The sequence below is a fragment of the Alligator mississippiensis genome, chromosome 5, assembly GCF_030867095.1.
Source record: "Alligator mississippiensis isolate rAllMis1 chromosome 5, rAllMis1, whole genome shotgun sequence".
Lineage (NCBI taxonomy): Eukaryota > Metazoa > Chordata > Crocodylia > Alligatoridae > Alligator > Alligator mississippiensis.
The window spans coordinates 65,634,303-65,660,982 of NC_081828.1; the positions used below are offsets into that span (position 1 = coordinate 65,634,303).

The 26,680-nt window shown below is 42.0% G+C and overlaps 1 protein-coding gene across 2 annotated transcripts; it reads right to left on the reverse strand.

Moving 5' to 3' along the window:
• Nucleotides 1-374: 374 nt before the first annotated feature.
• Nucleotides 375-23,533, reverse strand: LOC102567372 (coagulation factor XIII B chain). Of its 2 annotated transcripts, XM_014602929.3 has the most exons (12): nucleotides 23,424-23,533; nucleotides 16,110-16,310; nucleotides 14,967-15,152; nucleotides 12,737-12,913; nucleotides 12,407-12,580; nucleotides 9,202-9,381; nucleotides 8,768-8,953; nucleotides 5,939-6,121; nucleotides 5,319-5,525; nucleotides 3,420-3,602; nucleotides 2,633-2,843; nucleotides 375-572 (listed from the first exon to the last, which is right to left on the reverse strand). In XM_014602929.3, the coding sequence occupies exons 1-12, from the start codon at nucleotides 23,491-23,493 to the stop codon at nucleotides 569-571; spliced, it is 1,962 nt and encodes a 653-aa protein (XP_014458415.1). In that variant the 5' UTR covers nucleotides 23,494-23,533; the 3' UTR covers nucleotides 375-568. The 2 variants fall into 2 exon arrangements, with proteins under 2 accessions (XP_014458415.1, XP_014458417.1); XM_014602931.3 differs by lacking the exon at nucleotides 5,319-5,525.
• Nucleotides 23,534-26,680: the final 3,147 nt, after the last annotated feature.

Genomic DNA, 26,680 nt, shown 5'->3' on the forward strand with positions numbered 1-26,680 from the left:
GAACTAGACTTTCATTTCTACATACAGCACTCAAAAGTGTCTGATCAGAATTGAAGCAACATTGCTTAGTAAAGAGATCATTTATGCCAAAAATATATAAGACACTATTGTCAATGGCTGGCTGTTTGGAAGGATAAGAATACATGAAAGATGTCAGATTTCTTAGAAGATTTCTTAGTTATATTAATTGATTTTGAGACAAAAGTTCTGGGTCTCTTAATATTTAAGTGATAAGTTGCAACACCTACCCCAAGTTCTTCAGGCCTTGAACCTCGGCACTCCAAAAATTAAACGTTTCATAAGAGGAAAGATTTGGGCTGTGCATTTTATTAGCAATGGTTTTAGGACTATTGAATGTGGTTAGAATTATAAAGTTTTCTGTGCGACTTTTTATTCAAGATAAACAAAGACAACATGCAGTGCAATATGTATTTTCTTAAGTTTTCTTGTGGGACCATGAAGTCAAACGCTATTTAATTAACATTCAGTATCATCTTAGCTTCAAAATAAAATATGTTTCTTTCTATATTTTCTTTCGCGTCCTTGGAAGTCATTTACTGCTAGCTTCTTACCTATGAAAGCAAATACAACAGCTGTTATTGTTTACAACCGCATAAATGATTTTTATCTTTCTATCTCAGTTCTACAGGAGGTGGGAAGAACAGTATCAACAATACCAAAACCCATATCCATCAAAACGAAGTTTTGGGACAGTTCTTGTTTGTTTAGTTTTAAAATCAAAGGATGCTATCATTATGTATGGTTTAATGTACTCCATTACTATTTATTAGGAATGATTTTACAATGAACTCTAGGTGATTTAGCCTGGAAATAAAACAGTTACCTACAGTAATTACTCCATTGTGAGTAAAAAATGGTTCAGAAAAGTAAAATTTTGAAATGTACTGATAGCAAACAGTAACGTGCAACTGAGTCATAGCAGGAAAGCTCCACAAACAGCGTACACAGTTCAAATGAGATACCCCTAGCAGTTTTACAATAAGGTCTGGCCTGATTGGCCCAAGTGTCTAGTGTTACAGCAAGGTGTGGCAACTCAGGGAAAACAGATATGGATTATAAATTGGGTTTCTCATTGCCTATGCTGGGAGTACTGCAGAAGCAACACGAGACACAGACAGAAGTGACATTTGTCAGATGATCAGCCCCTTGAAAATGCTTCTTCCAGTAAAGCATGGGTTTGGGGGAGGGTTGCTTGTTTTTTAAATGTCTGCAAACAGACAGAGCTCTAACATGCATCTCCCTTGAGGTCCAGTGGGCTGGATCTAACATGTAAAACCAAAATGGCCATGGCTCAAGAGTGCTGAGCACCTGCTAATTTGTTTGGTGGATGCTTAAGCCCCAGAACACCCACGGAGTTGATGCCTATGAACGAAGCTGCTCCTAAGCAGAGCAACTTCAATAATTTCTGTCTGCTCTGGATGCAAGAACTTCTGAGCTCAGCTGCTGTTTCTGGATGGAAGGGGGAGAAGGCAGGGGAGGAAGGTCACCTGGAGTGGGGGTGGATTGGAGCCCCTCACCTTGGGGGTGGGGGACTTCAATCTATCTACGCCCCCCCCCCCCCCACTCCAGTGGGGCTGAAAAACCCCAGAAGACCTCCCTCCCCTGCCATGCAGAGACAGTAACAAAAGTTCCCATCTGAGAGTGGGGGCAGAGCCATGGGAAGAGATGCAGGGAAAAGCAGGGGAAGATGCAGCCTCTCTCTCCAGATCTGCTCCAATCCTCCACCCTCCTGATCCAACAGCTAATGTCTGCTGGATTGGGAGGATCAGTCTAACTCATGGTGATTTCTATGAAGTGTAGGAGCTGCACTTCTGTATGCACCCATTAAGTACCAGAAAATACAGGCTAATGTGGTAACACACATCACTTTGCTTTTTGTGTTCGTGTTACGGTAGAAGGAGACCATGCCTGTTGCTGTGCTGTGCTTGCAGGAAGGCCTTCTTCTGCAGGCTCCCTAAGGAAATGGGAACTCTACGTTTCTAAAGAAGACTCTTCTGCGTAAGTAAAGAAAACCCACTTTTTCTTTGCCTTGGACTAACTGATGGACAAAAATAAAGAACCATCTGTGCAAAGGTCAATCAGTTAATGGCAAAACATTTGTGGCAGAATCAGCAAAGCATCCAAATACACCCTAGAAAAAATAGTCATTTGAAGATGACTATTACTGATATCAGATATTTCCAAATTAGTTGTACCCAGGACTTATTGTCATAGCCCCAGTTCCACAAAAGGCTTTGAAGCTTTTCTGGTCAAAAATGGTAGCTGATTTCTGCAACTGGAGTCAGACAGTGGGTTATTTTATAGGGCAAGGGTTGTTCTGTGTCAAGTAAGTTCACACCCAAAGAGCCATCGAAGTATTCCATATTCCACTGAAGTATTGATATTCCTTAGTCCATTCCTTTCCAACTTAAAAGTGAGGACCAACAGTAAGTTTCATAAGTCAGAGAAGCCACATGTGAAATACATTTCTAGTATATTAGCTACATAAAAGTATATCCAAGTGACATTTTGTGTCTAGGTTAACAATCCTGAAAATAGTGTCAGGAAAGTCAAGTTATTAAAATATATACAAAGTGCATGCACATATATTTCAAATGAAATATTGCCTTGCCTTTCTATTTCAATACATTTTGGATATGCCAGTTGTCCTCTGTTACACTGTACTCTAAAATCAGACATTGAAGTTGATGGTGCTTGTAAATGGTTCTGTTTACAATGAAATTCAACATATTCCCCATGAATATAATAAAGTCTGTTGTCAAAACTCCATCTCAGTATTAAGTTATTTTTATCCATTTTATCGTGTAATAAAGTACATGGCTCTTTGGAAGAAGGAAGAAAAAAAATCACAGTTAATCTCTATAATCTAATACACAAATAAATAATTTAAGGCTGCATGTATCTGACTAGAGGTTGTATATAAAATGAGGGAAAACACCCCCAGTCCTTAGCCTGCTTTCTCCTACTATTTTAGACAGTAAAGGCCAGATTCTATTCAATCTATTAGGTGTCTAATGCAACTAATGGGTTGCATGCACTTGTCTAACACACTGTCATTTTGCCCTTACAACTGTCTCACAAAAAGCAACAAGGAGGATCCACCCACCTTTTGCATTAACAGCTTTTTCAGGAAGGCTCGAACAGAATTTGGCTCTAAACTATAGTACGTTTGGTTATTATGGGAATACCTCCAATTCATGCAGAAACAGAAAATCAGGACACAACTTTTTGTAAGCTTGTCCATACAGCTTTCTGAGTTACCCAAAACTGCTCTAGTGAAGAACTTTTAATTTGACTATCTATAACTATAAAATTAATGTTACAACTTTGATACATGATGCTGAATCAAAATTTTTACTCTGCTGCTCGTATATATAGTAAATGTATGTCAGGTTTACCAAAACAAATTGGTGGAGTAGTCCATTGTCCATTGAAACAGTAGATTCTCTTAGACCCATTCAAGAAATGAAAACTAGAGCAACTGTATTCAACTGAAGAACCACTGGCATACTCTGTCAATGGCAAGTCAATTAAATCTCCATTCTTAATTATAGGTGGAAAGCCACATTTCTCTTTGGGTTCTGCACAATAAACAATATGAATAGACATTTAATGTGAGAAATATCACAAAACAGTTTTAAAACGACTATATGGGCCCTGCTACAATTTCAAATTAAAGCTAGATAGAAACCAGCTACAGAGTTGTTGCACCTTTTCAAGTACTAACTTTAGAGCTGGTTGGCTGTACTTATAGCTGAATGGTCATTTGTACTGTGATAAGTGTGGCAGCCCAGTAGGCGCTTTTGTGCTGAGCCACCCGCCTCACTGTGTGCAACCAAAAACCAAGCTTTGAGTGCCTCCCTTGGGGCTCCTATGTCTGGCTGACCCCATTCCTGGAGCATACCCACAAACCTGGGGTACCGCTGCCACCACTTGAGCTCTGGTCTCTGCTGGGCTCTGTGCTGCTCAGGGTATACAGACCCTACAGACCCAGGGGTTGCTTAGCCCCAGCAGGATATATCTGGGTGCTTCTTATGGCCTGAAGCATAGAAAGTAGCCCCCCTTAGTCATCCCAGCAAAGGGAGCAAAAAGGCTTGCCCAATCTCTCTCGAACATTTATTTCCAGGCTTGCTATAATAGATAGTTTTTTATTGATTGAAAAGGGAAGGCATGGGGATGGAATACAAAACAATAAGAATTTTGAAAGAAAACAGCGTTGAGCAAAACAGTATAAGGGGCTCGTTGGCCTTTTTAGTCTAGAACACTTAGGTCTAAGTTACTGGCTAAAATTCAGATAAATTACTCACAGGAACATCCAGAGGATTCTGGAGGTACTCAGCTTGATTTAGTAACCAGAAAATGTCTTCTCCTTCCAAGATGAAGGGATCTTTTTATAAGCTTTCTGACCTCACCCCCTGAACCCAATCAACATCAGGTATTTTCTGAGCATCACTGATGCGATCAGTGATTTGAAAAACGTCAGCGCTTGCCTTATGGAGGAACCGTTGCCTTAGGACAGCCCTCCCAGGCCAAAGGCAGGACGTTTAACAATGGACCTGACTACAGGGAGAGAGAATTTCCCCCACCCTAGGGGATTCCCTAGGTAACAGGTGGTTGCCTAGCAACTGGGTTGATAGACACATGGGCCCATAGAGGGAAAGAGGAGGAAAACAGACAACCCAATAAGAGGGGGCTGGGATAGAGTTCTTTCACAATAATTATTTTGCATGCATGCCTGATCAAAATGTATTGTGTGATTAACCAGTTAATGGTGTGACAAATTACTTTGCACTTGTAGCTGGTCTTACTGTCAGTCTAAATTTATTTCATGACTAACCAGTTAATTGCATGATACATGTAACATGTAGCCGGGGCTTATAAAATGACTATCATTATACCACATTTCATTCAAATACTATGCATCTCTATTACTTCTCTTACCAAGCTCACTGTGAGGTTATCAATGTCGGAAAGCTGAACTTAACCATCTTTTTGGCTGTAAAAAGTTCTTATTATGTATGCACTTAAATTTTTATTCCCCATTTCTCTCAAATCCTTGAGCTCCATGCCTTTTGGAATCCCTTTTGCTGCACCAGCCACCCATGACAAGATGTATCAGGGTTTTTTTCTAGCCCCAGTTTTAAAATGTACTTTTTTTATTGAGAGGAAAATTGCACCCTAAATTTCTGTTGTTATAAAATAGCTGAGTCCATACACCTACCTGCTGAAGAAAAGTTTTCCATTTTAATATGTTAGAAATAGACAAGCTAACAGCCAAAAAACAGCTATTATTTTACCTTCCATGATACATGTTGGATAGTTAATTTTTCCACGATTACAATGAGTTGTTAGCTGAGATGTTCCAGTAGATTGTGACAACTCATACCCCTGTTTACATAAAAACTCTATGATGTCCCCATGTAGGAAAATTAATTCTCCTTCCAGTCTCCATTTCAGCAATATGTTGTTATTGTTCAAGACATGTTCATTAATAGTGCATGGTTCTGGAAGATAAACATTCATACTGACACAAATATTTATAATAATAAATAGGAAGGTTTGCTGGGGAAGTGCAAAACATCCTGGGATGACAGTTAACTTGAATTTGGAGGATATCTGGAACAGAAGTTCAATACATTAATTTAATCTAAATCAGTTAAACCTGATACTACAGCAGCCAGGTTTATCTTAAACTGGTTTTGGCCATTTTGAAAAGTTTATGTGCATTGAATTTATGTTGCATTACAGATTTGAACAGGTTTCCAGTCACTTTCATTGGCTCGTGTGTAATTTCTGTCCCTAGCCATGTTGCCAATAGTTGAATTATATTTTGTCCAGCTTCTGTGTAGACGGATAAACTGGATTTTGTGTCAGTTTCAGCACTCTGTATATTATATATCTTTTCTACTAGACTTACCTAAGCAAGCTGGCTGAGGTGTCCAGTTTCCCTCGACACAGTGTACAGTTTCAAAGCCCTCCAGGACATGGTAATGTTGACATATATATTGCACTGAGGAACCTGTCTTGTAATTTGTCAATAATGGGCCAACAACAGCACCATTTTGAATTAGAGGTGGGGAGGTACAGTTTTCCTGCATTTCTAAGAAAAAAAACCATGGATTAAAAAGAAAATCAGTGTGTGTAATATAGATCAATAGAATCTACACACATGCAGAGTTAGATTTAGTATACAGAACTATATAGACACAAGCATTAAATGGATAGTAACAGAATAAATGCAACTAAATTTCCAAGGAAGTGAAACCTACAGAAGTAATACAAATTTAAGGTCACAATCTCTTTAAACCAATTCTAAGAACTTAGTTACATATTCTGTCATAAGAATGAGTTACAAAAAGAAATGGAGCCTTACATGTGTACATGCCATTCAGACTTCTTGCTGCACTCATCCTTCCTGGATCTTGTCCACAGATTCAAAGATGGGTTAGGGGCTGGAAGGAAACTTGCAGATCATTGGGTACAGCCCCCCCACTCTAGGCAGGAAAACAACTGGGGTTAGGTGACCCCAGTGAGGTGACTGTATAGTCTCCTATTGAAAATCTTCAGGGTAGGTGAATGCACCACCTCTGGGGGAGTTTATTCCAGTCTAGATACCCTGATGGTAAAGGAGTTTTTCTTGGTATTAAGCCTGAAGCAGCAACCCACTTCCATTCAGGAGTCCATATCCATCGGTCCTGGTCTTCCCCAGAGGTTGTTCACCGAGCTCCTGATGCACTACTCTGATATAGCGCTAAGCCACTATCAAGTCCCCTCTCAACCTTCTCTTCTTTAGGTTAGAGGCCCAAATCCCTCAGCCTTTCCTCATATGGCTAGCCTTGCAAGTTCCTGATCATATGGGTGGCTCTTTTCTGGACCCTCTCAAGTTTTTCCATGTCCTTATTGAAGTGCAATGCCCAGAACTGAACATAGTACTCCAAACTGCAGTCTCACCAGTGCCGAGTACAGCAGGAGCATCGCTTCCTTAGTTTTACACGAGATGCATCTGTTGATGCATGCCAGCATGTTGTTTGCCCTGCTGACCCACCACCTCACACTGATAGCTCATATTCATGCAATGATCAATCATTATACCTAGGTCCCTTTCGGTCGTGGTGCAAGTCAAGCCATCACCACCGATCCTGTATGTATGTTGAGGGTTGTTTGCCCCCAGATGGAGCATTTTACACTTGGAAGTGTTAAACTTCATCTGGTTCCGGTCTGCCCAACTATCGAGCCTGTCCAGGACCACACTGCCCCGTAACTTGGTGTCATCCGTAAACTTGGCCAGTGACCTTTTCACTCCCCCATCCAAATCATTGATAAAGATGTTGAAAAGCACTGGTCAAAGCATGGACCCCTGGGGGACACCACTGACTACTTTGCGCCAGGATGACACAGATGCATTTGTGAAAACTCGGGGTCCTACCCTGTAGCCAGTTTCCCACCCACTGAACCATCAAGCAGCTGAGCCCACAATCTTCCAGTCCTCACAAGGATATCATAGGATACTAGATCAAAAGTCTTTTGGAAGTCTAGGTATATAACGTCTACCATGTCTCCCATGTCCCCCTGCCTCTGGTTTTGGGTTATATTCTCCCGGACTGTGGTTTTGGGTTATGTTGATGTAGATTGAATGTTTGTTTGTGAAAGGACTGTCTTTACTTGTTTTCTGAAGTGTCTAACATGTTTCTGGGTGCTCAAAACAAACGAAAAGGGACCTCACAGAGGCCATCAAAAAAACAAAAAGAATAACTAACAATGTTCCTGAATATTAATTTTTCAGCAACACTGTAAACAGTTATAAGTGCTAACATCCAGCAACTAACAGGCATTTAAGTGAAAATACAGTGTATAATTGTAATACAAAAAAATCCATAGTGTAATAGTTCTGCATGAACTGTGTTTACATTGTAATAATGTTGTACGCCTCAGTTTCTCCAACTAGCTTGTACACAGGGAAAGAAGGGTAAATAGAGTCCCTGCTAAGACAAGACAAGATGGACCTCCAGCAACGAACGAACTGAATAGCATTGTTGATACTTCAGGTGGACTTGGTAACTCATCCTTTGGAGAAGACAGAGATGAGCATCACAACAGACAGAGTAGTACCAGAAGAGTGTTGGCTGTAAACTGGAGAAAGTCTAAAGCAAGGAAAGAGACAGGTACCTTTGGGGTGCTTTGAGGCTGTACAGATTGGATAGAGAATAGTTGAGCTACGTTTGGGGTGCTCTGGGCTGTACAGGGTGGACTGCAGACAGATAGACTTGCTTAATCCTTTGGTGGAGGAAAAGCCATCTTCCTTGATAGCTCTTGCCTCATTATCTTTCTTTGTTGAAGAGAAACTATCTATCCGTTTCACTGCTTGGAACCTGGGAGATACTCTTTTCTCCTTTTAACAAATAAAGTCCCTCTGTCAAGAGATGAATTGGAAGGAAGTCCAATGAGGCAGGCCCACAAATAACCAGAGATGTTCAGGGCCAGGGTCTCAGTCAAAGGGAGTTGGAACCCTGCTGACTCTCTCAAGAAGTAATGCCTAGGCTGGCTCCAGGTGGCACTCAGGAGACCAAATGAGTCCAGAGGTCCCAAACATGTGCTTCTCTGGGGGACACGATGTCAGTAATACATTTTGTTAAAGGCTGCTAAAAAAAGGTCCCTAAATCTATCCACCCAGGATTTTATATCAGCATCCATCCTTGTGGTATTTGAGCATCTCCCAGAAATGAGGATTTATAAGCAGATTACTTACTGGTACATTCAGGAGGTGATGTCCATTTTCCCATTTCACAAATTATTTCCTTTAACCCATTTATATGGTAGCCATGATCACATCTGTACCTAACTGTGTCTCCACTATAATACATCTTGTCCTCAGTTATGGCTGTACCCTTCTCAATAGAAGGCGGCTGTTCACATGCTGCTACTTCTTGGATTCCTAAAACCACAGTAGAAATGTTTGAACCATCTCCATCAATCATTCATACTTGCAAACTATTTCCTCTTCCCCTCACCTTCCCCACAATTAACATTAATACCCAGCCATCATATTGTACTTCTCCATAGATCCCAAAGCACTTCACAGAAGAGGTAAGTATTCTCATCAGGGAAACAAAGAGCAGAGGTGAAAATTAAGGCATGCTTTGACAAGTGTAATTCAGACCCAGCCTTTGTAAAGCTACTGACCAATGCAAACAGGGGGTAACAACCATTTTCCATTCTGACACTGGATTTCTTCTGATCCATTCATTTTAAAGTTAAGCTGACACTTCAAACGAACTCTGTCTCCATTATGATATGTTCTTAAATCTGAGAGTACAATGGCATGAGGAGGTTTAGGTGGAGGAGGACATTTAGTTCTTCTGTCTAGAAAGAAAACAAGCATTTATTTGGGCAGGTAGTAGAAGCTTTAATCAGATTACCTTTATCAAGGAAGTAAACCGGTTTCTTAAACAGAAGTATACACAAAAATACTTTCATTTCAGTGCCTGAACCAAAAGAAATCCACACACGCTACTCAAAATATAGTTCAGAATAAATTTTCCCTTTTCTTGCAAAAATGAAATAAGAAAAACCTTTTTTAGAGCCATTTTCTCTTTCAGTTGACGTTTAAAAAAAATATTGAATTATGTCATTTGTAAATGTGAAAGAGTTAAGAAGTTCAATAGATCCGTCTGTTTTAATGGAAGTATTTTATTCAATAGTGCACAAAAATAAATTATTATTATTATTAAAGTTTCTCTTAGCAAATTTACTCTTTATGAGAACTTATTACAAAAATTACCCCCCAAAATTATGCGTATTTGGCTTAAAATTAATTAAAAAAATAACAAAATAGATCTCTAAACTGTGACCCCCATTCCCTCTACTCATCCTCGGTCTACCCTTTTTAAAATACAAGGATGATTCTATCATAGAATTGCATGTCATAGGACAATATGAAACACCAAGAGGTTCAAGACTTATTTCTCAAAATGGAAAGAAGCCCAGACAAGATAACAGCTCCTAATAATTGAAGTATGTCAGAAGTGTAACAAGTGCTCAGTTAGCTCCAACATACATTTGGGCAACCTACTGCTACACACCCTACCTGCCAGTAGCAATGACTGAAAACCAAGTCTTTGATTTGCCAGAAATTTCATTTTTTGAAATTTGATTTTAGTCTAACTAAACAAAAGTAAATGTTTTTTAAAAAAAGCCCTGTGAACTGAAAATTTCCTAGATTCTGGGTACATCTACACATGCCACTATGGCAATGTTCTTACCGTGCCATAACTTAGTACTTCCTTTTGGAACAGCCTGTACTGTGCCGTACAGACAGCGCATGGTTATTTTTAGCAGCTGCTTTGCCGTTGCAGCACACTATACTGGGGGATTATGTCGCTACGGCAAAGTAGCGGCTGGTGATGTGTGGACACTCATGGATGCTATGTTGCCATAGCGCACTGCTCTGGTGATGTAGCGTTACACGAGGTTCACAACTAATAACTGTGACAGGGGCAAGCTTTCATGCCTGGTGCAAGCACCGGCCTGCCCCCTGTCTACAGGTCAGCCGCCTGCCTCACACTGCTGCCACACCTTGATGTAATAATTAGGCGGAAGGCTGCCCATTCTTGCCCCAATGCCAGGGAGCACTATCTGCAGCTCCGTTCCTTCCCTACACTGTAGCCCAAGCCTCGCAAATGGCATCCAGGTGACACAATGCTCCCAGCCTACAGCTGGACCAAGCTTAGCCCTTGTTGTCAGGCCTCAGACACACACGCATTCATACTGCCCTCCTCCCACTAAGGCCTCTCATGCTCCACCCCCTCTCACAGGGTCTCTTTCACGCATCGACAACTTGTACCACCTTGCTTCCTCTCGGAGCCGGCCCCTTCAGCCATAGGCTTTATCTGGCAGACGTATCATCTTTTGGGCCTCTCCTGCGACCCTCACCAGGGTAGTGGCCAACCAGTTACCCAACCGGAGCTAAGCTTGCCCTGGCTCCTTCCAGGGCAACTCTATAGACTCACACACACACACACACACCAGGCTCCCAGCCCTCTGGTTTTCCTCTCACTGGGGATCCATATCACCGTCCCCTACCCTTACTGGGGCTCCACATCTCCTATTCCCTGCCTGGGGCTACAGGGCTTCCCTCCCCGGTGGGGGCTCAGGTGGCCATAGCCGTGCCTGGCCCCAACTGCTACAGACAGTTATGTGGGGGTTAGGGATTATTGAGATGCCTCGACCGCCTTCCACTGGGGTGGTAACAGGTCTAGTATTTTCCTGGAGGCTCCCGTGCCACTGGGAGCCCCACCAGGCCACCCACTCCAGGCAGGGTGCAGTTTTAGGTCATGCCCAGGACCAAGAGCTTCCTGCTCCTACCTGCAGATGTTCCATTCAGCAGTTCAGCCAGGCAATGTTTCTACCTGACCTGCCAGCAGCAATCTGCTCTGTTTATATAGGTAGCCAGCATCTCAAAATGGGTGCCGCAATCAAGCACCTGCCAGCTGTTTGGCTCAGCCTTTAAAGTAGCAGGCACCATCAGTGCCCTGTCACAAGCTGCAAGCGAAATATGTACGAGAAATAATGGTAGCAGAACCCGAAGAGTTCTAGACAATGTACTCTATTTCAGCTTTCATGAGGAATCTAGCTCATTGTAGTCAGACTAGTGCCAGTATACCATATTTTCTTGCACACAACACATACCTTTTTCCTTAAAAGCCAACTGCTGGAAATTGGAGCGCGCATCATATGCCAGAAGTATGGCAGGTAAAATGTGCAGTGATCCACAGAGTGCATGACCACAGAACAGAACCACAGAACAATGGTTTGGCTCCCTACCTGCTCCTGCTCAGTTACTTAAAAGGATTTTTTTTTTCTTCATCCTGCCTTTCTAAAACAGGGTGAATACTACATCCAGGGGTTTGTTTATGAAATGTGGTATTTATACCGTGTTTCTGGGATGATGTTGCTATATCATTTTCACTGAGCCAGATCAGGGAGTTCCCAATATGTGAATATTTTAACTTTTTCCCTGTTTATGCTAGTCTAGAAAAGGATTAGAACAAAATAGCTCTTCATCCCTAACAGCACCGCTTATACAAAAAATGCCCATGCCTTCCTGAATAGTGTACTCAAAAGCAAGCAACCCACTTCCATCACATTTTGACCAATCCATTCTTCTTTGCATAATTTACACAGAGATTAAATGTAATTCTTTTTTTGTAGTTCATCTTGTTAAGAATCTAGTGCAGTAGATGGATACAAGCTAACAAATGTTTCATTTTTACCTGGGAATCTACCCATATCTTGGGCCTTATTGTTAGATAGTAAGCCCTTGGGACAGGGACCAATGGGCACCAGAGTCTAGGACTAGGTCTCATAAACATAACAATAACGGAGTTACCTTCACATAATGGAGGCTCTGGATACCATCCGAAAGAATAACACTGAATTAAATCAGATCCACTGAACGAATAGCTTTCCTGACAGAAAAACTGAACCACATCTCCTTCTTCATAGGTTTTCTTCACAGGATAGAAACTTCCATGTTCCATCACACTTAAGGAGCAAGTTAATTCTAGATAGAAAGAAAGAAAAATAAAACATACACTGGGAAAAGCAGCATTAAAAAGCACCCAGTGTCTACATACTTTTCTGCAATAAGAAACAAAGGCTGCAGTGTTAGAGAACTTCTGAAAGGTTAAGTGAAGCTATTTAAAGGACAAAAACATACTAGTGCAGTTTGGAGTAAGAGACCATCCATGTGGATGACATGTCACCTCTTCAGTCATGTTCCCTCCTGTGGTCCAATACCCATCATCACATTCATATATCAGGGCTTCATTCAACTTGAGCAATCGTTGGGTTGTGATGTAACGACCATACTGTAAATCTGGTGCTAAGCAGCTGTCTTAAAAATAATGGAAATACATATTTAATACCTACTCTACTTAAAACCACAGGATTTTAACATTTTATCATTGATTCCCATTCAAGTCCCAAAATGTTAGCAGACCAGTCAAATTTGAAAAAAAAACTTTGCAAACAATTTGCAAGTAGCAGAATCATTAAGTGGGTGGGGGGGGTTAAGCCTGTGATATCCATTTTTGAACAAAGTTTAGAGGGGACTGAATTCCTTTGCAACATACATAATTGCTTTACATTTGATATTTCTTTCTTCTTCCACTATTGGTGTATTAACTTCCTGAAGCATTCACTAAGGCACAATGACGACCCCATAATTAAAACGGAACCTAATGAACAATAGTAGATGCTAATTTATCTGTATTAATGTTACTCTGTGAATATATTGACTCATATAATTGCATTCAGATGTACATACCGACTCTGCAGTCTCCCAGCTATAATGAAATGGTCTCTCATTCTACAGGAAGACCTCAGGAGCTAACAGTACTTTAGCTGGGATCTGCAAAAATAAGTTTTTTTCCCTGCTGTCACAAAACAATGCTCACTTCTGATGGTAAAACAAGAGCACAAGACAAAATGCATATTATACTACTGGGTATAATCTGTGTTGATTTGTGTTGCTCTGTCAGACATTCACCAATTCACCACTCAAAATGGAAGCAGTGAAAGAAGTGTACTCTTGCCCAGAGCCCGTCCTCTCCCAAAGAAAATTAAAAGTCTGCAAACTTCTCTTCAGGTACACCTTTTTTGTAGAATAGGGGGACTGTCATGCATCAGCAGATGCATGACAAATTGATCCAAGGAGGTGATACTTCCCCTCTATGTGGCATTGGTCAGACCGCAGTTGGAGTACTGCTTCCAGTTTTGGGCGCCGTACTTCAAGAAGGTTGTTGAGACTCGAGAGGGTCCAGAAGAGGGCCACTCATATGGCTAGGGTTTTATAGGACAAGCCCTATGAGAAGAGATCGAGGGACCTGGACCACCTCAGCCTCTGCAAGAGAAGGCTAAGAGGTGATCTTGTGGCTGCCTACAAATTTGTTAGGGGAACGCAGCAAGGGATCGGAGATGCTCTGTTCACTAGGGTGCTTCTTGGTGTAACAAGGAACAGTGGTCACAAACTGACAGAGAACAGGTTTAGGCTAGATATCAGGAAAAGCTTCTTCATGGTAAGGGTGGCCAAAATTTGGAATGGGCTTCTAAGGAAGGTGGTGCTCTCCCCTACCTTGGGGATCTTTAAGAGAAGGCTGGATAGGCATCTGGCTGGGGTCATCTGACCCTAGCACTCTTTCCTGCCTAGGCAGGGGTTGGGCTTGATGATCTGTTGAACAGAACTTGTGTGTTATGTCCAGCTATATTTGCAATAAGACTCTACCTCCTAAAATCTTACATGTCAAAGTAATACAAAGGGTAGCCACAATCCTGTTTTTATATGTGAAACAGTGAGCTAAATTTTGCTTTGCTTTATAAGAAGCCATCAATGCAATTCTACCAATTTTTCTACTTTAAATCAATTTGCTGAATTATTAACATTTCTTTTAAATGTTAACATCTCTTATATTATAATATCATGTAATGTGGCAATGTAACATCAATAGATATTATCATCTATTATTGTCCATTAGGTTCCATTTTAATTATGGGGTCACAATTAAGCCTTAGTGAATACTTCAGGAAGTTAATGTACCAATAGTGGAAGTATAAAGAAATAAAGTATAAAGAAATAAAGAAATGTAAAACAATATTTAGATAGTTCTCCCATTAGAGAATGTATAAGGTTTCAATACTTTATGCTTTCTTTAACTACTTGGTGCAGGATCCTGTATACATTTACATTCAAGCTTAACTTTAAGTCTGTGAATGAGTAGTTCGAAGGGAGTCAACTAGTGTAAACTTGCATAGCTCCTGTGATTGAAAACAGCTGAGAATATGCCCCAATGTTTTCAAGATACCTTAATTTATGACAATCCAGATGTAAGGTTTTTGTAAGGCAGAAAAGTAACAAAGCCAGTCTGCGTGAAAAAAATGCAACCACATACCAGACATTTTAGCACAGGCTGGTTGGGAAGACCATCCTTCTGTACGACACTGTATTGTTTCTTCAGTGTTACCACTTGGGGAGTGGTAGCCTGAATCACATCTGTATTGCAATTTCTCTCCTATTTTGAAAGATTCTTTTGTACCAGAGAAAAAGCCATTTTCCAAGGGAGGTTTGTTACATTTTTCTAAATAAAAGGCCATAGTTAAAAAAAGGTAAACTAACAGAACATTATACCAAACTCTATTTTATTGGGTAAATAAAGTTTTTTCTCCCCTCCTTGCTTACAGTAGAAAAATGAGTAGCCCGACAGATTTGTATTTGCTTACTCTTCTAATAAAAGAAAATCAACACAAAACATTATATACTGAAATCAGAAAATAATAGTTGCAGAATTTGGACTGGGAGGAGGTTCTCAGTTTCTTCTGGCTACCTTTCCCTATTTTACTTCACATTACTATTGCAGCACATGCAACCTTGGCACAAGTGAGCCTTGTAATGTTGGAGACAATTTTCAGATCTGGAGAAATCTCCTGAAAGTCTAAATTAAAGACTAAAAACTTCCTCCTTTTCAGTGGATCAGAGAAGAGATAGACTTCTCTGCCAGAAGAAATTTATGGTCATCAGGAAAAGAACAAACGCAGCTAAGTTCAGCAAGGATAGCTTCTCCATCTGCTCATCAAAGTGCCTTTTTGTTTGTTTGTTTTTTTAACTTAAGAGGAGAACTGGGGAGGTACAGATGGTCTTCTCATACCCAAATATTCTCTGGGCTTTTCAATAAACATGTAACCAGTCAGCTCCTGCAGATGCCAGGATCAGCTGCCAGTCCCACAGCCCCTGCTGAATAGTTTATCAGGAGGTAGGGCCTCTATATAGAAATGTGAAGATTACTGAAGAATGGCAGGATTAGACTGAACTAAAATCTGACCAAGAGAACAGTCATTTGTTCACCAGAAAGGGGAGTGGAACTCTTTTAAAGAACAAGCACTCTTGAAAACACAAGGTTAACATTACAAAATTTCTTTATGAAGACCTGATTTTGGTTATATACCCTAACTTTTCTCTACCCCTCCATTGCTACTCTTTTCAGGGACATCCACTGAAATCACCCTTAGAAGCAATAAGGCCAGTAAAGTTAACTTACTGTAACATTTTGGTGCTGGAGACCATCCTTCTGCTGTACAGGTTATCTTCGCATCTTGACTCCCCGAACCAGTTGTATAGCCAGCCAAACAGGCATAGGACATTTTTTTGTTTTTACTCATTGGAAAATAGAAACTCTTAAAATTATAATAATACTGGCCAATCTTGCCATTTTCTATGTGTGGCAAATCACAAGGTTTATCTAAAAAAAAAACAACATTGTAATTAGAGAACAAAATATTTATAATTATTTTCCCCCTGCATTTAAAAGAGATGATTTCATTTAAAATTCATTGTCTTGCCAGAATTCTGTCCAGATATGGAGCCCAGCATGAAATTAAATTCTACATTTACATACTGAGATTCCATTCTACAACCACCTCTCCAACAAGAAGCTGATCTGAAGTCACATGACTGGCTGGATCTTGGTCAATGGTTATAGAAACAACCCAAAGCATTTCTTATCATCTTTTCTGATACCTCAGGGACATGACAAAACTAAACAAAAGTAAAAAGACAATGTATTTAGAAAAGAGAAGTCAAACTTATGGCTGAAAGCATCTCAGTTGATCTGTTTGCATTACAGGCTTTAGATTTTGGACAATCTTCTATTTTAGTTAGAAAGTGTCTTTGTCTCAAGGTTGTAGAAAAGTACATGGAAATAAACTCCCAAATGAGAATAAAGCAAAACTAATCCAGCGATGATGATGAAGCAACTGTTACCACACACATGTTGGAAGCATGAGGGCCAGAAAGCCAGCAACAGGTAGAATGGTCAATGTCAATAAGACCTTGGGCCCAACGGAGTGCCATAAGGACATTCATAGATGATGTGGTCAGCCAGCTGAGCTTGAGCACCATAGCTCTCTAATCCAGTGAGATATTCAGTCATCCTGTAACAATGACAAACATGCAAAAACTCTCCAGAAATAAACACACCAGTATCCGCTGCTCCAAAATAAATAGCATCAAGTATCACTGTTAACTATTTCACTGATGCTTACATAAACAGATAGAATGGGAAAAGTGTAGTGCTGAAGTTGGAACTGGGCATTGTTACAGGGTAGGAAATGCAGAATATGGTATTAATAAGGTATCAAATAGCAATACTTAATTGTTTAGATGCTATATAAAGAATACACCAGTCCTTTGACCCCCCTCTCTCTCTGCATCCCCTGCCAACTTCCAAATAACTCCAAGAGATCAGTGTAAAATGAAGCAAGTGGCATCTCATATGGCATCCCAGAGTATAATTTAACATGGAGTCAAATTAATTAAGCACCCCAAATTTCCTTTCATTTGTTAGAACAACAACAAAAAATACTAGCTAAAAGCAACCATGATTACCACTATCTGGCTTGATACATAACCTATTGTTGAACTGGTCCCTGACTGAAAATGCTTTTATTTGGCACATACAGTATTTGGTTGCAGTTTTTTTGGTTTTTTGTTTGTTTGTTTGTTTGTTACACATGTGCCACTCCAAACATGACATTTGAGAAAACAGGCAGGTCATTCACAAGATTCATAAGTGACTTAAGCAATTGAAATGAATGCCACCAACACATTTTTAATTTACCCTATACAATGGCATCTAGATGTTAAATTAACAGGTTGCTCTAGTTTTTTAAACAGAATAAAGCAGTAGCACATGCCTGTTTTAGAGCAAGTGTTTATTATAAGAAGTATCATATATTCTAGTTAGAGGAAAAGCAATGCATTGTACAAAAGAAACTTGAAAATCATACACATCTAATTCTTTAACCACATTTAAAAGGGGAAGGCAAAAGAGAAACATAACAACAATTGCCATTGACTGGGTCAAACCATAGGTCCATCTTGCACAGTATTCTGTGTCACCCAGCAGAGAGGGTGGATGCTGAAAGGGAAAGTGAACAAGCTAGGACAAGAGATTTTTTCTGCTGCTACTTTCCTACTTGCAACCTCTAGTACTTAAGGTCTAGGAGGTTCTGATTCAGAGGCTGTACACCTAACTCTCATGAACTTTTCCTCTAAGAATTTGTCCAGTCCCTTTTTGTCTAATCCCTTCTGGCAAAGCGTTCCACACTTTAATTACATACTGTATGAGAAAACTTCCTTTTATTAATTTTAAACTTACTACCTATTAGTTTCATTTTATGACCCCTATTTCCTGTATTATGAGAAAGTAGATGATACATCTTTATTTACTTTCTCTTCACTATTTAGTATTTTGTAAACCCTTATCATGCCCCGCCCTTCAAGCATTTATTTTCTAAATTGAATAAGCCTAGCGTCTTTAGTTTCTCCTCATATGGAAGCCTCCATACCACTAGTCATCCTTGTTGCCCTTCTTTGTACCTTCTCTAGTTCTTCTATATCCGTTTTGAGGTGTGAAGACCACAACTGGGTACAGTAGACAAGGTCTGAGCACACCATGACTTTATAAAGGGGTATAATGATACTTTCCATTTTGTTTACAATTCTCTTAATAATTCCTAAAATTTTGTCTGCCTTTTTGATGGCTGCTGAGCACTGAGCTTATGTTTTAGTGAACTGTCCAGAATGACTCTCTTTCCTGTGTGGTAACAGCTAATGAAGAGTTCATCATAGTATAGGTACAGTTTGGGTTATTTTTGCCCATGTGCATCACTTCACACACATCTACATTAAATTTCATGTGCTATTTAGCATCCGTTCACTCAATAGTGCCAGATCCTTCTGTAGTTCTTTGCAGAAGAACTTGGTCTTTACTACTTTGAATAACTGTGTCATTCACAAATCTGGCCACCTCATTACTCACCCTCTTTTCCAGATCATTTGTTAATACATTAAACAGCACCAGTCCCAACCACTGGGAACCAATTTACTTCTTTCCATCCAGAAAATTAGCCATTTATATTCACTCTTTGTTTTAAGGCAATTTCTAATCCACAAATGGATCCTCCCTGTAATCCTATGGCTACTTAGCTTCACTAAAAGTCTTTAATGGCAGACCTTGTCAAAGGCTTTTTGGAAGCCAAATACACTATGTCAACTAGATCAGCCTGATCCACCTGCTTAGTGACACCATCAAAGAACTCCAGAAGTTTAGTGAAGCATGATCTCCCTTTGACAAAACCATGCTAGTTCCCCCAAGTCATGTTCATCCATGTGCTAAATAATTCTTTTATTACACTTTTTGTTCTTCTACCAGCTTTCCAGGAACAGAAATTAGACTCACCATCCTGTACTTACCTGAATATTGAAGTTACATTGGCAACCCTCCAGTCTTTTGGTACTGATGCTGCTTTTAGGAGATAGGTTGCTTACTACAATTAGAAGTTTGGCAATTTCTGATCTTAGCTCCTTCAGGACCCTATAGTGAATGCCATAAGGTCCTGGAGATTTGCTACTGTTTAGTTTATCAATTTCTTCTAAAATTTCATTTATTATACCCTCAATTTGGGTGAGCTCTACTAATTTGTCCCTAATGCAGGGGCAGGCAATTATTTTGGCTGGAGGGCCGGTTAATGAGTTTTGGTGATGCGTTGAGGGCCACAAGGGTAGCCCCGTCCCTTGACAGGTGCCCTGCCTCCTGGTCACCATCTTGTGACCGGAAGTCGTGCCCCTAACCCTTGACCTTTGCCACTGGGAGTCTCTCCCTTTGCCCAGAAAGTACCCCTTTTGGGGCAGGGGGCAGTTTGCTTGTATATTTTTTGTGGAGGGGGGTATGGTGCAAGTACGGTATGTGGGACTTCTGGGGGCCGGTGCGTGTAGTGCAGTTGGGGTGTGTCGAACTTGTATGTGTGTGCCTGTGATGAAGGGGTGGAGTGTGCAAGGGGATGGGAGTGCATATGTGGGGAGGTGTAGATGTATTTGTGTGGGGTGTGGGTATATGTATGGATGGGTGTGGGATGTATGTAGGGGGTGTGGGGTGTGTGTGTGTGTGTGTATGTGGGGTGTGGGTATGGTGGGGTGTCTGGGACAGTGTGGCAGACAAGGTTCCTTGGGTGAATTTGATATCTTTTATTAGACCAACCCAAATGGTTGGAGAATAGTTATTAAGCAAGCTTTCGGGTTCAAAAACCCTTCGTCAGGCTAAGGAAGCTGCAGCAGTTGCTGCGTGCTCTTCCTGGATGGAATGAAAAGTAAACAAGCCAGGGGCTGGGCTGGGCTGGGCTGGGCTGGGGAGTCAGTTGCCAGGCAGAATGTAATGTATCAAAAATCCAATGTCTATGTTTAGTCCCTGATCTCTAGTATCCAGGAGGTTGATGAAATGGAGCTCATAGGCTCGTCTCTGGGATGTGTTGTGTAAATTTCCCTTGAGGATCAGGACTGAGAGGTTGGAGAGAGAGTGGCCCTCCTGTGAGAAATGTGCCACAACACATCCCAGAGACGAGCCTATGAGATCCATTTCACCAACCTCCTGGATACTAGAGATCAGGGACTAAACATAGACATTGGATTTTTGATACATTACAATCTGCCTGGCAACTGACTCCCCAGTCCAGCCCAGCCCCTGGCTTCTTTACTTTTCATTCCATCCAGGAAGAGCACGCAGCAACTGCTGCAGCTTCCTTAGCCTGACGAAGGGTTTTTGAACTCGAAAGCTTGCTTAATAACTATTCTCCAACCATTTGGGTTGGTCTAATAAAAGATATCAAATTCACCCAAGGAACCTTGTCTGCCTATATCCTTAGACCAACACGGCTACAACCTAAACCCCTGGGACAGTGTGGGGTGTTTGTGGGTACGGAGGGAGGTGTGTGTGGGGGGGGGGGTCCCCCCTGCCTGCTCATTTCACTGTGGCTGAGCCCAGCTGCTCTGGGGGTGGGGGAAGAAGATCAGTGCTGCCTGCCTGGCTCACAGCACACTGCAAAGGGCAGGAAAGCAACTGCTGCTGGCAGGCAGCAAGAGAAGCCCCTGCAAGAGGGGAGACAGGACAGGGCACTGAGCCTGGTATCACCAGCTTTCTTAGTCTCTGTCCTGCAACTGCCCAGCAGAGCTGCAGCCAAGTCTGTGCTGGCTCTTGCTCCTTCTGCTTCTCTCTCAAGTGCCTGCCCAGTAGGGCTGCACCAAATGCATGTTGGCTCCTACTGCTGCTCCCTACCTCCTGTCTGTCTCTGCCAGCCCATCAGGGCTTTGTGAGTAGACCAGCTTCTTCCCCACTGCTCTCCTCCCCCTCCCAACTCCATCCACACACGCTCACCTGCCTGGCACAAGCAGGACCAGAGTGAGCTGCAGGCAGAGCCCACCCTGCTACCCTCAACACTGCAGCTTCCCCTCCCTACCTGCTGCCCAGAGCACTGCAGCAGAGACAGGAGTAGTTGCTGGGGGCTGCCCGAGCCCAGCAGTTCCCTGGGTAGTGGCAGCATTAGCAGCCCTGCTCAGGAGCTGTGCCTGCTGGCAGGGGAGGCTGGGAGCACAGCATGCTCTGCCCCTGGCGGGACTTGGCCCCAAGCAGAGTGCAGCACAGGCAGGGCCAGGTACAATTAATTGGTGGGTACCTGCTTGTAGGCCAGATCCAATCAGCTTGCGGGCTCGTCCGGCCCGCGGGCCATATTTTGCCCATCCTTGTCCAAACATCTTCCACAAAGACTGCATTTAGTTTCTTAGCAATGGTCCTGTCATCCTTGGAGCTCCTTCTTTATCCTAATCATCCAAAGGGCCAATTGACTTCCTGGCAGGTCTTTAGCTTTGAATGTACTTAAAGACATTTTTATTTTTACCTTTCATGTCTCTAACAAGTTCCTCCTCAAATTCTTTCTGAGCTTATTACAGTTTTATATTTGATATGCCAGATTTTGTGCTCTTTTTAATTTTCCTCATGAGCATTTGATTTCCACCAGGTGAAAGAAGCCTTTTTTTTCAATTAATTGCCTCTGCAACTCTGTTATCAAACCATGCTTTGGTCTGCTTTTTTTTCCTTCGAGACTTGTGTTATGCATTTGCCCTGTGTCTCCAATCTGGTGTTCATAAGCAGTTCCCAATCTGCTTGCAATTTCTTCACCTTCTTTTGGGCCCCTTTTAACTGCTATTAAACTAGCTTCCTCATCTTGATAGTCTTCCTTTTTAAAGTTAAAGTCTAGTGTATTAGATTTTGTTCTCGTTTCCTCTCCTACATGGATGTCAACCCAACTGCATTATGGTCACTATTGCAGAGCAGCTCAATAACATTTACCAAATATTGTACCAAATTCTGTGTACTGTTTAGGATTAGGTCAAGAATGGCCTTTCCTCCTATAGGTTTCAAAATTAAAGTGCTCCAGAAAGCAGTCTTTTATCAAGTCAAGAAATTTGGTCTCTGCATCCTGGCCCAATCTATTTGTGGATAATTTAAGTCACTCATTATCATTGTTTTCCAATTTTGCAGCCTCTCTCAACTCTCTTAACATTTATAGCCTGCTGCTGCCATCCTTGTTCAAACTCTGTCAGCTGCTAAGTTTTGCAGCTGACAGCTCCTTCCTGGTCAGTGCAATTGCTTACCAAAAACTGACCCTGGTTCAGTAAGGTCAAACCCAACAGGAACGCACCAAGCCAAATCCAGCTAAACATCCCACTCACCCCTCTCAGACACTCTCCTCAGGCTTACTTAAGCCTCTCCCATGCAAAAACCCACCCCTGTTTGGGTGAACACCACACAGGAAATTTAAGTTTTGTGGGTTTTTTTAATCTTCTAGTAAATAGCTCTAACTATTGCAATTGGTACACAGGCAACCCAGCATATCACAGAACCAAGTTTCAAGATTTGCTCTTAATCATACAATTGTAAAGAAGTAGGGCAGGAAGAGACCTTCGAAGGTCATCTAGTCCAACCCCCTCCCCTGCCTGAGGCAGGATCATCCCCATCTAAACCATCCCATAAAACAATATAAATTCTACGTACAACTACCATCAAAGCTGGCACAACACAGATTTAACACTTTAACCTGCCACAGGTAAAGCAGGGGAAACATGACAGCCAATGATCTACTTTTATGAAATGCTGTCAATATATGCTCAAGAGATCCTGGGGAGAGGGCCATACCCCTACTACAGAGGAAGGCAAAAACTCCCACAGTACATACGAACCTGACCATGGGTAAAATTCCTTCCTGACAGCAAATATGGTGATCGGTCTGACTCTGAGCTGAGGGGCAAGACCCCTAGTCAGGAACCTCTGGCTTTGGCACCAGCAGGAGCACTGGCACACCCCAGACATCAAGCATTGAATCAAGAGTCAGAAACGCAACCTTACTAGCAAAGTATCGCCATTAAGATGAAAACCATTTTCCCCATTAAAAGGTGACTATAAAACACTTTCCTAACAATACTTAAATTCTAAACTATCTTACAATATAATGAAGAACAGTACCTTCATCTTCTGCAAAGAGTTTGCCTGTATCAATCAATATTAAGAGAGAAACCCAAATTTTAACTCCCATCTTCAGTGCCACCTCTACTAACAGTTCTCAGTTTTGTAAAACTACTACTTACACAACTTAAAAAAAAAAAAAAAAAAAGACCTCAACCCCCCTCACCCACCCCAGTTAATTATTTACAAAGCTATTCAAACTAGTCTTTGGAACACAAAGGTATTTCATCAAATATATACCTTTATTATTTTTAAGTGAAATAAAAGTTAGGCCTCAGTTAAAAATCTCAATGATGAGATATATTGAAATAATAACAGTGTTTGCTCTTACTGTGAAATTAACAAATCACAGAAACCAGCAAATTTATTAATACAAAACTAGTAACCCTAAACTCCAGGAACTTTTAGAACCATTTTGCTGTTATCAGTATATTTGTTTTGGCCGATAGGGATGGAAACAAAAAAAGAAAACTAGACAAGTTGACTGGCTGCATTCTATCAGTTTGTGTACTCTGTAAGTAGGTAGGCCCAAACATGCTGTTGTCATTGCCAACAGCTATCAAAGTCAGATTCTGGCCCATCCTCTCTGAACTTCTCTACCATTCAACAAAACTAAAGCTTGCACAATTTCAGAGTTACTTTAACACCTTATGAACTGATTCACAATGTGCTATCAACATTGTAACAAGAGCTTTCTGTGTACATTTACCATGTGTAGTATTAAAAAGATGAAGAATGCAATGATCTAGTCTTTTTTGTCATTTAAATAAAAAAAATATAACCTTTCATAAGGCAAAGAAGTTGACATTGTATTCTATGCCCTTTGCTAGAAATGTATTTATTAAAAAAATACAGGTCATGTACTGACGTTATCGATATTATAGCAGTGTTCAAGTTCTGTCATTTGAAGCGCAAGTCTCGCTCTGGTGGGAATCCTTATCTTAGCATTGGATGCAAAACTTAGATTGCAAAGGTAAAAGCAAACTCTTGAAAGAAAATTTTGAACTCTGCAAAAGAATTCTCTCTGCAAGAAATAAGTTATTAATACCCAAGAAGCAGCAATTCTGAGAGTGGAAGTCTTTCAAAATAGTTATAAAATTATAAAATAAGGTATTCATAAAAGCACTTATTCTCAACCTTGGCGTGCTGAGATCTTTTAGGGTGCTTGTCACAGAGCACGGAGGTGCCCTGGTTCCTAAAGAGGGGAAACTGCCAGGGAAAGAGCCCTAACAGTGACTAAGGAGCCCAGCTGTGGGTTGCCAGGGCAACCAAAGAAGGTCAGCTGACTGAAAGGGGCAGGGCCTGGCTCCCATATAAAGCACAGACAGGAGGCCAGAGTCAGTTCCCTGCCAGCAGCCAGAGCAGCAGGAGCTCCCTAAGCCAGGGTGCAGGAAGAAGCCTGACCGCAGGTACAGCGTATGGAAGCTCTAAGATGCTTGAGCAATGTTGTTTTAGCCAGGCGGCTTCAATTTATGTTACAGCCCAGGGGCTTGTGTTTTGTCGTTGGTTAAACCGGTGGTTTGGGTGAGGCTATTAGGGGTTGGAGGAGGCCTCATAGGGAACCCACAGTAGCGTGGGGACCCCAGCACCAGTAGGGGCGTGGTGTACAGGGTACAGAGACCCCAGCTGCAGAGAGGGGGCACTGTGAGCCCCAGATAGGGGGCAGCATTATTGGGAAGCCCAAGTGTGGGCATGGCAAGCTCCAGATAGGGGGGCAGCACAACTGAGGAGCCCAAGTTGGCACAGCAAGCCCCAGACGGGGGGCAGCACGACTGAGGAGCCCACGTGTGGGCACGGCGAGCCCCAGACAGGGGGCCGCATTATAGAGAAGCCCAAGTTGGGCACGGCGAGCCCCAGACAGGGGGCCGCATTATAGAGAAGCCCAAGTTGGGCACGGCGAGCCCCAGACAGGGGGCCGCATTATAGAGAAGCCCAAGTTGGGCACGGCGAGCCCCAGACAGGGGGCCGCATTATAGAGAAGCCCAAGTTGGGCACGGCGAGCCCCAGATAGGGGGGCAGCACGACTGAGAAGCCCAAGTGAGGGCACGGTGAGCCCCAGATGGGCTTCCTAATAATGTTGCCCCCTAAGTGAGGGCACGACTGAGAAGCCCAAGTGAGGGCACGGTGAACCCCAGATAGGGGGCAACATTATTAGGAAGCCCAAGTGAGGGCACGGTGAGCCCCAGAAAGGGGGGCAACATTATTAGGAAGCCCAAGTGAGGGCACAGAGAAGGAAGGCCCAGAGAGAACAGGAAGGGGCCAAGATAGGGATAGACCTGAGTTAACATTGGCAAGGTGTGGCCTGCAGTGTAGGGGAGGAAACAGAGCCACAGATAGCACCCCCTAGCAGCAGGGCGGTATAAGGGCAGCCTTCCGCTGATTAACACTGATCAATTAATTAAGACCAAGGCATGGCAGGCGAGTAGGTGGGCGGTTGCCCCAGGGACAGGTGTGTGGGCCACATTGAGGGCGGCCCAGAGTGACGACCTGTCAGTGCTATACAATATAATATTAACAAAGTCAAGTGTACAGACACCTACACATGATTCCCCAGGAAAAAAAAAACAAAACCTTTTTTCCCCCCCTCCCCAATAGAAATACATAGGGTAAAAAACATCCTGACTTATCTTTCTGAGTTCTTTGCAACATAAGAATTGCACTATTTTTCTGTAATCAAAAACCAAGTAAAAGCCAAAGGGTGCTCTGCATCTAAAAAACTTGAGAATCACTGCTCTAATGCAATGGGAGCCCATCTTTTTGGCAGGCGGGCCACAAATTAGTCCCTCCACCTCCTTAAGTGTTACTCTAAACTCATTCCCCTCTGCCTGATTTGCTTCTCTGCTTCATTCCCTGTGTATCCTACCTGACTTTTTGGATGAATGGACTGTAAAGCGGATAGAAAACTGCCTGGATCCTTGAGCTCAGAGAGTACTAGTCAATGGCTCCATGTCTACTTGGCAGCCAATATCAAATGAAGTGCCCTAAAGCTCAGTCCTAGGGCTGGTTTGTTCAAAATCTTCATCAGTGTCCTGTAAGATGGGATGGACTGCACCCTCAGCAAGTTCACAGGTGACACAAAGCTGTGGGGAATAGTGAATATGTTGGAGGTTAGGACTAGGATTCAGAAAGACCTCAAAATATTGGAAGATTGGACAAAAAAAAATGTCATGAAGTTCAATAAGGACAAATGCAAGGCCCTGCAATTAGGATGGAACAATCCCATGCACCACTACAGGCCGGGAACCAATTGGGTAAGC